The sequence below is a fragment of the Aplidium turbinatum genome, chromosome 7 (assembly GCF_918807975.1).
Source record: "Aplidium turbinatum chromosome 7, kaAplTurb1.1, whole genome shotgun sequence".
NCBI lineage: Eukaryota > Metazoa > Chordata > Ascidiacea > Aplousobranchia > Polyclinidae > Aplidium > Aplidium turbinatum.
In genome coordinates, this window is record NC_137478.1 from 20,358,634 (window position 1) to 20,372,014 (window position 13,381).

General features: G+C 36.9%; 1 protein-coding gene across 1 annotated transcript; it reads right to left on the reverse strand.

Moving 5' to 3' along the window:
* Positions 1-171: 171 nt before the first annotated feature.
* Positions 172-8,237, reverse strand: LOC145774727 (claudin-19-like). Its single transcript, XM_082586025.1, has 4 exons — positions 7,884-8,237; positions 6,751-6,912; positions 2,773-2,915; positions 172-1,034 (listed from the first exon to the last, which is right to left on the reverse strand). The coding sequence occupies exons 1-4, from the start codon at positions 8,107-8,109 to the stop codon at positions 906-908; spliced, it is 660 nt and encodes a 219-aa protein (XP_082442151.1). The 5' UTR covers positions 8,110-8,237; the 3' UTR covers positions 172-905.
* Between the last annotated feature and the right edge of the window lie 5,144 nt (positions 8,238-13,381).

The following is a 13,381-nucleotide window of genomic DNA, read 5'->3' on the forward strand; positions in this document are numbered from 1 at the left end:
AAGTGCTTTCAGTCACAAATGAAGTCCAATCGGATTGTGTTTTGGCACCCGGTTTATTTAAGCTGGAATGATATTTTCAGCTATCACTCGTGTAAATAAATCCCTATTGTGGAACCATTGATTTTTCAAAAATATCTAAGTTACGTAAATATAACTTGTATGGAATAAAAGTCAAGTCAAGAAACTCATTTTATTGAAAAATTGAGATAAAGTGGCCAAATAAATCACGCAACAATAACCTACGATCACTACTTGCTGATGAAGATGCTTTATAGTAACAATAAGGTTTATCAATCTTTTCATTTGCAATTTATCACACCATGTTTTTTTTTTCATCAAAGTCAATCATCTCAATTCAATACATAAACAACTTACAGTCTGCACATGAGGTCGCATCGGATCCACCAGTTTTAAAAACTCGTTTAGCATTTTTGTAGCTCGGCTTGATTGTTAAATTTTGTAACCAGCATGATGTGCATGGAATTGTAACATCACAGATATTTTCAGTTTAACGTGCATTATATAGACTGTAATACATTATGTAACCAAAAGTAACATATTTCAATTTGTTTTCTTTGAACAACTGGATTCATCATAGCAGTAAAAAGCAGTTAACGCCCAAATCAAAACATCGACGTTTTTCAGCGTGTGCTGCTTAGAGCACATTACAACTTGCTTATCGAACCAAATATGATTCTTGGCTTTTACTTTCCAAAGGGAAAAAACATCACATTAAGAAAATCAGTAAGTCTACAGCTGCATGACAAAACACAAATACAAAACAAAATGGTTTATTATATAGACGGCGGCTATTGTAGCCTATACGTTATCGTGATCTTGTTGGCTACTATGGTAGCAAAAAGAAACAAAATGCCAAGGTGGTGTGTACAAAATGTAATGTCAATTCAAACATATTCAGCTGCTCTGGTAGGAGGTTTGCTGCTTGGTTTATAGGTGTAGCGGTAATCATCCTGTACATCTTCGGGATGTTCGCCGCAGAAAGCCAATAGTAATCCGGATACTATTGCCAAGAACTAAAAAAAATACAAAAGCAAATTCAAATTGCAGACAGCATGTATTCGTTTAAAATAAAGAGTCGAATGCTTATTTCTCTGTTAGGTCCTTACTTTGAAGTAGCTGTATCTTTGCATACCTAGTAATAATCTCTTCATAGCCTCATAGCCTACAGGAAAGTAAACAATGTAGACTAAGGTAGTTGGGCTACAAACTTATATTTGTAATGCAATACAACTATATAGCTAATACACAGAGGCGTAGTCAGGGCATATCGAAATATTTCAAATAAAAACTTACACTCTATTAAACCATCATTTGACAAAGTTTTAGGCTACTACTATTGATTTAGGCTGAAAATCCTCTCAAAATGCGTAATCTTAAGGTATGTTTTCTAAAATGTCTGGAGAGGTTCCCTAGACCTCCCTGTGCGTACTCCGCCTTCGGTGACGCGTCGCCAGGCATACTCACATGTTATTTGCTCCGTCTCAAAATTTTGTGCTGGTTCCGTCCCTGCTAATAGGCTACATCAAACCGACCAATCCCGTTCAAAATTTAAGACTGAGATTAAAATTAAACTTATTAGTTCTTCTTCTTTTCTCGTTTGACTTGCAGTAGCTTAGATTGGCAATGCCTCCTCGTCCAGCCAAGATACGGTAGTTGGGTCCAGTTGTCGAATACCAGTGATTCCACTTGGGGGCCGTAAGATGGGACATTCGTGGAGTATGTGTTGCATTGTTTGTTCTACCGCTCCGCAGACACATATCGGCGAATTATGCAACCCCCACCTAAACAAATTAGCTCCAGTACAGCCAACGTCACATCTGATCCTGTTCAATGTGACCCATGCCTTTCTTGAGAAGTCTGCTCCAGGAGGGATGGAGAGTGCTGGCATAACTGAAAACTGGGGAGGGATATGTGGCAGCTCGTTCCATTCTTGGGTCCATGTTTCCATGCAGCTGAAGTTCTTATCCACAAGTTGTGTAGCATATCGATGGAATGGGCGCCTTGATGATAGGCGTTGAGGTCTGACTGGTCCATTTGTTTGGGAGTGACTGTAGAGAAGGTGTTGAGGATCGAGTCTCGCATGTAGAGCCAGTTTGTGAGAGGCTTCTTCCCTACGGACATGAGCAGGAGCAATGCCAGCCAAAGTTGGCAGATAAGCAGTAGGTGTGGGGCGGAGTCAGCCAGTGATGATGCGCAAGGTACGTTAATGCACACATCCATCTTTTTTGTGTGTCTGCTGCGGTTCCATACAGCTGAGGCATATTCGGCTGAGCTGTAGACCAAGGCTAGTGCACTTGTACGCAAGGTTGGTGCTCGGGCTCCCCATCCTGTTCCTGCTAGGCTTCTCAAGAGGTTATTTCGCGAGGTAACCTTGGCACGGAGTGACTCGATGTGGGGTCTGTAGGTCAACTGCCGGTCAAGTTTTACTCCAAGGTAAGTTGGGTTTGCAGTGTATGGTAAAGGATTTCCTTTTAGCGAGACAGACAGTTGACGCTGAGATTCCCGATTATTTAGATGGAAAGCAGAGATTGTTGTTTTCGACGCATTCAGTTTGAGCCTCCACTTGTCCAGATAGTCAGCCACCAGTTTCAAACTTTTTTTTCAGACTTTTTCACCAGTTTTGACTGGCATGAGGTGGAAAGAAAACTTGAAACTTATTAGTTATGTCAGTCCAACAGTTCATAAGGCTGTAAGTCAGAAAGTTCATAAACCAAAGCTTTGAAACAGGTTCGTATCAGAACGACTACTTACTCCTGCCACCCAGCCGACATAAAGAGCTGCACCATATACATAGACAAAAACAGCTTGCTGCTGCTGCTGGTATATATTGTTGAATTGGTACTGTCGTGTGACTTCAACAGCATACCACGAAACGACGGCTTCTGTTAATACTCCTGTTGAGAAAAAGTATTAATTACAATGTTTTCTGTTTGTTGGTTAATCTTCATCTGTTAAAGAAGGGAAGCGAGCACATTTAGCTGAATCGTAAAAAAAAAGGCTTGACGTAGCAGCAACTTACGTAGGCAATACGTTCCGAAAACTAAAAGTACAATGTCTGGAATTAACGTGTGACTATGATAAGCCTACATCTCTTGCTTGATGGCGTGCCCAACCAGTCAAGGGAGATCTACTAGTAGAAGGGAGATGGATTTTAAATCGACCGCGGGTGCTGTAAGAAATACTTTAAAAACATCCTGCAATGGCGAAAGTATATTTAAGCTTCCCAGTCGTCTGATTTTCCCAACAGTAAGTTTTGTGGTAAGTCTAGCAGATAGCCTGGTGAGTTTGTAAAACAACTGAACTGAAGTTTTGTAGGTTACGTTAGATTTTACTTTTGAAGAATGACAGACTGTGCGCAGTTGATAAGTATGCAATTTTATCAGAAAGAATTGTTTTCTGGAAACCATAAAGAGAGCAACACCCCCTCAATAGTTTTCTATTATAATGCTGCAGAGAAATCGCTATCTTATCAGGTTTGCCACTACAAAGGGGAGTGATTTCCTTTTTAAACACTCCAATTGAATTGTTTTGTAGCTATCTGGTTTATTTTTTTGTTTCTACTTTTTCTTCTGTTTGTCCTGAAGAAGAAGTTTTTTGTAACTTATGTTTAGTTCTGAAGAGTCGATATCACTGGTAGTTTTTGTATAGCTGAAAAGTTGACATGTTGTTATTCAGTGGAACTGCTCATGATTACGAGTGATTACGCGCTAATGAAAATGAGTATAGTTTATGATGTTGATGTTGGACGTAGGCCTATAGACCGTGGAGGGGTTGGTTACTTAAAAAGTAGATCTTGGGAAAGAAAGGTTGGGCACGCTTTAATATAATTGATGTAATATAGCCTACCCAATTACTCATTGATATATTCAAACCATTAGCTCAACTTATAACCGGAGGTCATCAATGGTCTTACTAGGTCTACACTTTCACAAGAACTGTTTCTAGAAAGAGAGTGAACTTTTACAAACAAAAATTGTAAGCGATAGGGATGTTTTCTGGTAAACAATTATTAATTTTATTCTTACTAGGCTACTAAAGTTTCAAAATGTTTCTTACTCTTAACCAGATCTCTTTTCATTGAAAAGTAAGAGCTTGTATATGGCTGGGCATTGCTTTTCGAAAGTAAGCTATATTTTAGGCTCTAAACGTAAGTGTACAAACATTGTTGTGCTGTCATAGTGTTCTCACTGTACACGCCTTCAGTACGCAAGCAAACATGACGATAGTGCCTCGTACTTTGAATTGCATAGGGGTGGTCACGATCAGACCTGGGGCCTAATAGCGACAGCGTCTGACAGAATCAATAAATAGAAACTTCTACACCGAACACAGACAGTGTCTTTAATAATCATTCGTTATCTCTGCTTGCAGCAGATTGTGCATCAACATGGGTTACTTGACAGGGTTCCATGTGATTTCATGAGCCGTATTGTTTCCATGCTGGCTCAAGACAGATTGGAAGAGGGTGATAGGGGAAGGGAAGGTAATTTGATACGGAAGGTAATTTGATACACCCCCCCTACAGAAATGTACAAAAAATATTAGTCAAAAATATTGTCATTAGGTGGAAGATCTGTGAAAACAATGCCTACAAAAATTTCACCATGCAGCTAACTCGTGCTTTTATGGCATAAAATTGTAAAAGTGTGTTTTTTGAGTATTTTTGTAAAAATTTTAACTCATGATTATTTTCGTCTGGAAAATTAAAGAAAAGTTCCTAAAAAATGAAACCAAACTCATTTGACAGTTGATTGATAAGGCTTCAAGGGCATGTCACGTTTTTTCTGCAATGTGCATCCAAGCATACAAAAATCAGAATTTTATAACTTTTTTTGAAAAAGGTAAATTGATACATGTGGAGAAGGTAAATTGATACAGAATATTAAATTCTTTTTGTGACTGTAATAAATGTTGTCATTGATTTAGTTGATTTAAATAAGTTATTTTTTATTAACAAGACCTGCTACTTTGGGAAACAACTATTATATAGGCTTTCGTAGGCCTACACGCTATCTGCTGTCAAAAAATGAGAAAAGCGCAAAGCACCCCCCTTGAATAAGAACTCCAGCCAATCATCCTTCCCATGTCCATCCTGCAGCAGAAGCTTTGCCGCACACATAGGCCTCAACAGTCATCCTTGCACCCAAGCACGCCAACCACATATTAAATTTTCATTTATTCCTTTGCTGTCAAAGGAGATTTCTGTATTAGTTTTACTGTATCAAATTACCTTCCGGGTGTATCAACTTACCTTCCGCGGAAGGTAAATTGATACACTTGAGTGACGGTTTTAAAATTTCAATTAAAAAAAAGTAGCAAAAAAAGAAAAGTGAAAATGTTTTTAAAAAGTGTGTAAGGGATCAGACTTTCATTTCAGCTTAAAATCAATAGTTTGTGTCACGTAATTTTCAGTTAACAGGCAAAAATGTTAAAAGTGTATCAAATTACCTTCTATGTCACCAGATTATTACCCGATTTATCCTCACTGCGTTATACAAGAAAGAACACAATCGGTACCCTTTTTAAAATCTTTGGTATGACCCGACCTGGAATCGAAACCAGGGCTATTTCACCAGAGGCGAAGGCGATAACCACTGAGCCACAGACAGTGTCTTTGGTAGTCCCTTAATAACGCAAATTAAGATTGAAAAATATTTTGGCTTCCTTGTTAGTGTCACCCTCATGATCAATTCTTGAACTTGGGCTTGCATTGTTGAGCGTAATGTGATTTTTGAGAATCCGACTGCACTCCTAATCCATAAGGCCAAACTCCAATCCGACTCCAAAAAATCTCATTATTTTAAGCTTGGAGTCCACTCCACTCCAAAATCAAATTATGAGGTGACGTGATAATGGCCAATGCCACAATACGTAAACACAAAATAGTTCCAGTCAGGTGTGCAAAAATATTTGATGAACTTTAGTGGCACGTAAATGTTTTTGGTGGCGTAAACTTAGTCGCATCGCCGTAAAGTTGAAAATCATGAGTACATTTTTCCACAAACATAACTACTGTAGAATGGTGAGCGTTAAGTCGCTTCTAACTTTTTCTAGACCTCTGCTATGTTTGGCATATAGCCTACTGTTTTTCGTTGTGATGGTCAGATATAAAAACAAATTGATCTGAATATACGTGACTTATTTGATTTTACTAAAGAGCAAAGTTGCTGAACCAAACTCCGAATCCACTCCACTCCGAAACTTTTGTGACAAATGAAACTCCAAATCTATAAATTATTTTTTGAAAATCTGGCAAACTTCGGCTCCACTTCATGTTCAACTCTATGGGCTTAATGTTAAACAAGTGTTGCCCGAGATGAGTGACAGCGCCAACAGTAAAAAAGGTCACGGTTTAATCAATAGTTATATTGGAGTGTTTGTAAACGTAATATAGCAGTGAGTGGAAAGTTTTTGGATTCTATGGACCATTTTTCATTTTAATGCACAAAGAAACTGTTAATGCGAGTTTATTTAAACGCTACAGTAATTAAACACTGTTTTGATTGGTAAGATGGACCTACTTATTATTCATGGTAGCCTATCTTATGCATAAACGAAAAAAAATGCAATAAAAAATTGTCTTAATTAGGATTTTTCACAAATACATTTTTAATCTAAACAAAATAAAGCTCTTCACATAAAATAACTTGCTTGTAGGCTTAGGAATTAGATTCTACATTGGGACTATCAAACAGTCTTCTGTGCTACTAAAAATGGACTGTAAGGTACCTGCCAGAAACATAAGTCCACCTCCGCTGCGGCTTGTCCACACCTTAGCATTAGTGCCTCGCATGGCAGATATGCAATCCATTCCAATTACTCCAGCAATAATTCCAAATATGGAAAAAATTGTGGCGATGCACATCAAAGCACGTTGTGCTTGTAAGTTTGCTGGATTTTATGAAGATCAGTTCAAGAATGAAGTCAAATGAAAAATACAAACAAAGTTGAGTTAGTTGCGCTGCTTTTTGCAGCAAAAATTATCCTGCTTGTTGATAAAGAACCTCACGATGCCGTTTAACTATCTCCAACTATTTTATATTTAGCGTAGAAACAAATTTTAAAATAGTAGCCCACATTCAATAAAACCATGCTTGGTTGAGTCTCAGAAATTCAATATTTTCCATTTTTAGCATCGAAATTAAATCAAGAATAAGTTGTGGATACGCAGAACATCAAAAAAAATGATGTGATCTTTTAAGAAAAACGAATTCATTAAATCAGATTGTTGTTTCGGATCTTGTAGGCCTACTAGGCTACATGTTAGCTTGCTATAGGCCTAGTGCTTTTGTTTTGAAGCGTTAGGTATTGTGGTGTAGGCCCTTTCTTTGCTTGCTGCAGCATTTGGTTTTTGTTTCTGCACAGTTGCAAAATTTGACACAGTAAGCTCAGAAAATATAAAATATACACAACATATTGTACTCGTATGTGACAGCATAGGCTCCATAGAGGAATTCATTTACAGAATCATCGAAAACATATGAAGCGATGCGCTGAAGTCACAAAAAATTACACAAGCGAAATTAAAATTGTCACTAATAGATAACGCCTACGCAGTCAATAAGTTTGTGAAATATTATGACTCAGTGACTCAGCAGCGCACGTCAAATATGATGCAATATTTACATGACTGGTATTGTTACAATAGAAGGTAAATAAAACATAAATTTGGCAATAATTCACCAGAAAATATCTCACATTGACGCAGCAAAAGTAGGCTATTGTAGACTTGACTTTCTTTTTACTTCGCTTGACGAAAGCAATCTAACCGACATAATTCACCTGTAAAACCCGTTGCTTCAATTGCAAATATAGCCTAAACCATGTCACATTGAAATCACCAACTAACGAAGACCACTTACCGTCCAGCCCAATGAGACTTTTGTCGTATTGATCGCATCGAATCTGTCCTGGGTAAGGGACCGTGCAACGAACCCATAAGCCTTGATATTGCTCAACACCCATTGCACTGCTTTGTGAATCGACTTGAGAGTTTCGCTTCCATTCTTTGGAAGCCAGAGTGTATATGATTCCAACAGTAGCAAGAAGAGCAAGAGCTACGCCAAAAGAGTAAACCGCTTTTGCCATTTCCCTTTTTTCGTTTTATCAGATCCGGCAGTCAAAAACAATAGATTACTGACCTTGCAAAGGCAACTTAACGTAAAGATTTTTCAATTTAATCAGTAGCTACTTTAGGAGCAATTTTTCAAAATAATTTTGCTAAACAAAAGGTAATATTAATATAGTTCGTTAAACAAATAATTTAATTTTTTGCAAGATTTTGCGTAGGCCTAACAGTGCAATGTGAAAACAACCATACAAGCGCCAAAATTGAAAATTAATTCTACTTTACAATGAATTTTCTTTTCTATTCAATTTTCCATTCCTTTCGCGACCATCAATATTGCAAAGTGATGTAGAATACCGAAAAAAAATCTGAATATTCTTAGTTTTGATTGATTTATTGACCTCAATCAAAAGCATGCGTAGCCTACTTGTCTGATAGGCTACAGGCATGATATAGCTGTTTGGTGTAGTCTGATGATTGCTTGCCAGAAAATATATCGATCTTTTCGTGAGACCTATTTTTTACTTTGGTGACAAAACTCGAATTACCCTGCATTTTTTGTCATCTCACAGACAAAAATGTTTTTAATTATACAATGAAAGTTTGTTAAATACAACTTGATTGTGTTGATTATTGCAGTGTTGACAAAAATGTATTGATTGTTAAAAAAGCTGCACTCCAAAATTGCAAACCGAAAAGGAAACTACTTCAAATTAAAAGCTGCTGAGGCATCGCAACCTAGCTTTGTCAAAGTCAATGACAACATTTTCAACGATTTAGGTTACTCATTCAAGAAGATGAAACAGCCTATCTTTTTTCAAATGCCAAACTCAAATATTTAAATATAAATTAATGCAACAACTGACTTTTCCAATTTTTGCTTTCATAAGTTACGAAACTTTTCTCAAAAAAGATCTAGGCTAATTGTAGGTTGCACTAAGCTACTTTAACAAAAAATACTGAAGCAAATCAATTCCGGACCAAATGTTATCCGATAGGCGACTCAGTTTTAATTTTTTTAAATGAGGAACTAAAACATCTGCTGACATCAGACAGGTATACGTGTAGCCTAGTCCATACGCAAGACTGCTATGAAACATTACAAGGATCTTGCTTTTAAAGTTTAGAGATAGTGGCTCGTTTATTCCAGTTCTTTTGGTTAATCATTAACCAAAGCAACATTGATAGGCTACGTAGCTAAAGTTACTAATTAATATGTTGCAAAACAAATATGGTTTCCCTTCTGACGCTGACAGGATGGAAGAAATAGACTTTCTATTTGTTTCAATGTCTCCCTGCAATTCTGCTGTGGGTGTCTAAAACAAATACCTTTTTACGTCACTATACAGCAGGTAGGTGAACTCACGGCTGCGCGTTGATGATAAAGTTATAAAACATTGAACCTCTCTCATGCAAGTTTTTCCTCCTGTATTCTTTAATCTGTATTTCAATTTTATTCACATTTTTGATTGGCATTTCGATTATCTGGAACAACTGACAAATAAATTATCAAACCAAGAAGAAGGACTGTTACAGCTAATGATTGCAGTTACAACATTACAACTTATCTAATAAAATGAGCTTTGCTTAAGCACCTTCATCGTTACTTACTTCACAAGTGTGGATAGAACAATCTGTTTAGGCCAAATGCTGCGGGTTTGCTTGCTGTGGCAATAGTGGTTTATCACGAGCTTTCAGCTTTTATTTCATCATCATCATCACGTGCCGTCTCCGATCCGAAGGTTGGCTGTCATTTGCTTCCACTCACGTTCTTCCGCTACTCTTTTTGCTTCTCCGATGCTTGACAGGTCATCCCACTGTTTTATATCATCTCCGTCTCCTTCTATTCCCCTGCACCTCCTTCCTTCCACCACACATTTAAAGACCAATTGATGTAGCTGCCCTGCCGATCCTCTCGAAATATGTCCCGCAAATTTCATCTTTTGTTTTGCTAAGTCGCTTGCCCATCTATCTTGCACTCAGATTCTTTTCCTAATTGCTTCGTTTGTGATGTGCTTTTTATAAAAATGATACTTTTAGTATTCTTCTGTAGCACCAGTTTTTATTTACGTCGTGTTAATTTGTGTAAATTTTCTTTTATATGTTTTCAACATGAATGTGTCAACTTTGAATGCAAGATTTAAATAAATAAAAGAATGATTGCAATGCGACTAAATGTATTTTTCCAAAATGTTCTAAAAACAAAAGAATTACTGTCAGTAGCCTATAGGTAATATCAAATGCATCCAACAAACGGAATTAGATTTAGACTGCAGGTAACCACTTAATCAGCCGTTGTGGAAACTGAACACTTACAGCGTGTTTTAAAATCTTACGTCACAATTTTGAAGTTAGTTTTGATTTGTTAGTAGAATTGTGTAGTTTTAGTCAACGTAACTTTCTGTGAAATAATTATTGTAAAGGGATTGATGTTACAGTATATTAAACAAAATAAGTAAAAAAATTGCATTTATATATCTCCACATCGATAGTGCAAATTATGTCCCTAGGTCCTGTATACTTTCTCCACACCGTCTGTGTCTTTTGAAGTGTTTACGAAAAAACAAACTGTTGAGTAATTTTTTCCTGATGATTTGTCAACTCTAGTTGATTAGCTAGGGATTTTCTTGGTTCAACAAATAAGATGGAAAAAACCCATTGTTTGAGATATATCTTTGATAATTTCATACGCTTTTACAAAACACAGTGGCTGCAAGCTTTTGAAACATAACAACACGCCGATAGAATGATCTTTCTGGGATTACTGAATTGCATCCCACGTAGCCTACAAACCTTTCAATGATCTCATCAAATTGTTCTTCAAAAATTGCTTCTTTTTTGTTAAATTTCGTAAATAATTGATTCAATACTTCAGGTGATTAGCTCTTGAAAACCTATTTTGGCTAAATTAGAAAAATAGGGCTGTGTTTTTGTATCAAAATCCTCCTCATGCCGCACAGTTCTGCATTAATGTTTTATCCATACGCCTAGTGACAAGTTTTAATACTGCAGAAAGAATTCTAACGATCTGAAAGTTACAGAATAAAAAGATTGTAAATTTCACTGTATGATAATTCAGCAAGTGCACTGCTGCTGAAAATAAGGCACTGACTGCACCTGCATGTATATAGCCTACGCCAACCAGGTAGCAAGTGCATTTTAGTAGAGTCTTGAGTACCCCTTGTATGTAAGATATGTCGTTCTTTATAGTTGAATTGACGATGTATAGTAGAGTGCACCAACTTTACTGCACTGAAACATGAAAAAAAAACTGCTCTACAACGATGCTATAACTTTGAGCCACACCTACCAGACAATCTAAACTGCGGATGAAACTGAAAGAACGTGCTGTGCTTTGCAGCAATTAGTAGGCCTATGAAACTCAATTAAATAACTCACATCATTAAATATCATTTCATAAATTCTATCAATCACCTCACTAATTTTAATTCATCAATTTAATAATTTAGATTTAGAGTGAAAATGCTACCCCGTGCTGGTAATGGATGCAAAAAAACTGTTTCTGGTGGCCTGAAGACTTGCACTACCACTACTCACATGAGTTGCTGCATTGTGAAGTTATTTGTTTTTCAGATAACATTCCTCTTCATTTTTTGGTCTTTTAGCCGCTTAAAAGTGCCTACAAAATTATTTCGTCGGACCGATGATAAATTTTCTGCAAAGACAACTGTTAAAATTTACTTTTCAAGGTCCTTTTTATTTATAGTAGGCTAGATCATAGCCTACCGTTGTTGCAGTACTTCCACATTGGTGCAACTTTATAGCACAAGGGATAAAAAGAATTGGTTTTAGAATGTCTTCCAAACCATAAACACTGAGCATTAGTGTGATTAAAAGTTTGTTCTGGGGTTATACAGTACAATCATGTGCGTTTACTTTTGAATCATAACCACATTTTGCCAACGCAAACATGTTGGGTATTTGAAACTGAAATCAACGTTTGTTTGTAAAGTGAGTTGATTTGTTGACACTTGCCATGAAAAATCCCATACGCGTGTTTACCATTTCGTAAACCAAAAATTTAAAATGTCCATGTCTGTTTTAAGTTTTAATGTTAATGATTGAAAAGTACTTAGGCTTACCAAAGTCTTACAAAGTGTACTCAACAAAACAAATAAATCAATCCTTCGTTTTTTACTGGCTTCCTCGAAGAGTACAGTATTAATTAAAACTTTCCTAAACACAAAATGCGAAATCAGTCAAGGAAAGAAACGTTTTTGCATATCATTATGATCGTAAAAAAGTCGAATTTGCTTTGTTTTGTTACTGTACCGTAGTTGCAATGTCATCTTCAAGAATGGAATCTTCATTTACATGGGATAGGCTACAAGTCAGGCCTCACTCATTCCAACGCACTTCAATTTCGGTATTTAGCATTGAATTTTTTGCGTTAAACGCGTATGTTGAAGAAATCATTCGGAGGCAACCAGTTCAAGTAATGTAAAACTATTGGTGTGTAAACCTACCGCACGTCGAAAAATAGTGGCTTACTGTACTTGATGAGGATTCCTCTTGACTGTTTGTTTGTCGTATCCAAGCTTACGCCCGGTGATTGAAGATTTAGATTAAGTGGACGGGAAGACAAGGAAGCCAATCTTCCTGACCACCTTCAGGCATGCCTTTAAGTGTCTCACCAAAGACACAGGCCTTTCGAACGCCGTTCCAGAGCTCTCACCACTTGGCCATGCAGCCGACCGTCTCTTGACTGATAAACCCTTTATTAAAAAAAACATCTTTGCTAATAACTGCCTTACGATTAACATGCTAAGCATCAGGGCCCACAAGAGGGGGGCCCGATGAGTTCAGGGAGGCCCAACAAAATGTATAAATTCAAGCGCTAGAAAGGTTCATATCAACGATTTTGCATAAAATGTTGTTTTTATAACTTATTAGTTCTGTGTTTTGATTAGGCCCCTTCATGGGTATGCCCTTTTTTAAAACTACAAATTTTCAGTTTTTTTTAGTTCAGGGGGCCCAACAAAATGTTCAAATTCGCGTGTAAAGGTCGATTTTGTATATAAATGTTGTTTTTTATATTAGTTTCGTATTTCGATTGGCCCATCATAGGCATTCCTTTTTTAAAAAGTAGGCTACAGAATTTTCAATTCTTTGAGTTCAGGGGTGCCCAACAAAATGTTTAAATTTGAGTGCTAAGGTCTTTTTGATTTGGCCTGGCTCAGCATTGAATCAAAACTAGCCAAAACAATTGATTTTGACACAGTCATCAGAAATTTTTCTGGTACAAAGGCCAGAAAAGCTCTTCTAAAAAGT

Excerpts from the sequence above, each read along its gene's own strand:
- LOC145774727 (XM_082586025.1), bottom strand. The coding sequence starts at position 8,109 with ATGGCAAAAGCGGTTTACTCTTTTGGCGTAGCTCTTGCTCTTCTTGCT. Across the intron at positions 6,913-7,883 it reads AAGTCTCATTGGGCTGGACG|CAAACTTACAAGCACAACGT; the intron begins GTAAGTGGTCTT and ends CATAAAATCCAG. Across the intron at positions 1,035-2,772 it reads ATGTCGGCTGGGTGGCAGGA|TTCTTGGCAATAGTATCCGG; the intron begins GTAAGTAGTCGT and ends TATTTTTTTTAG.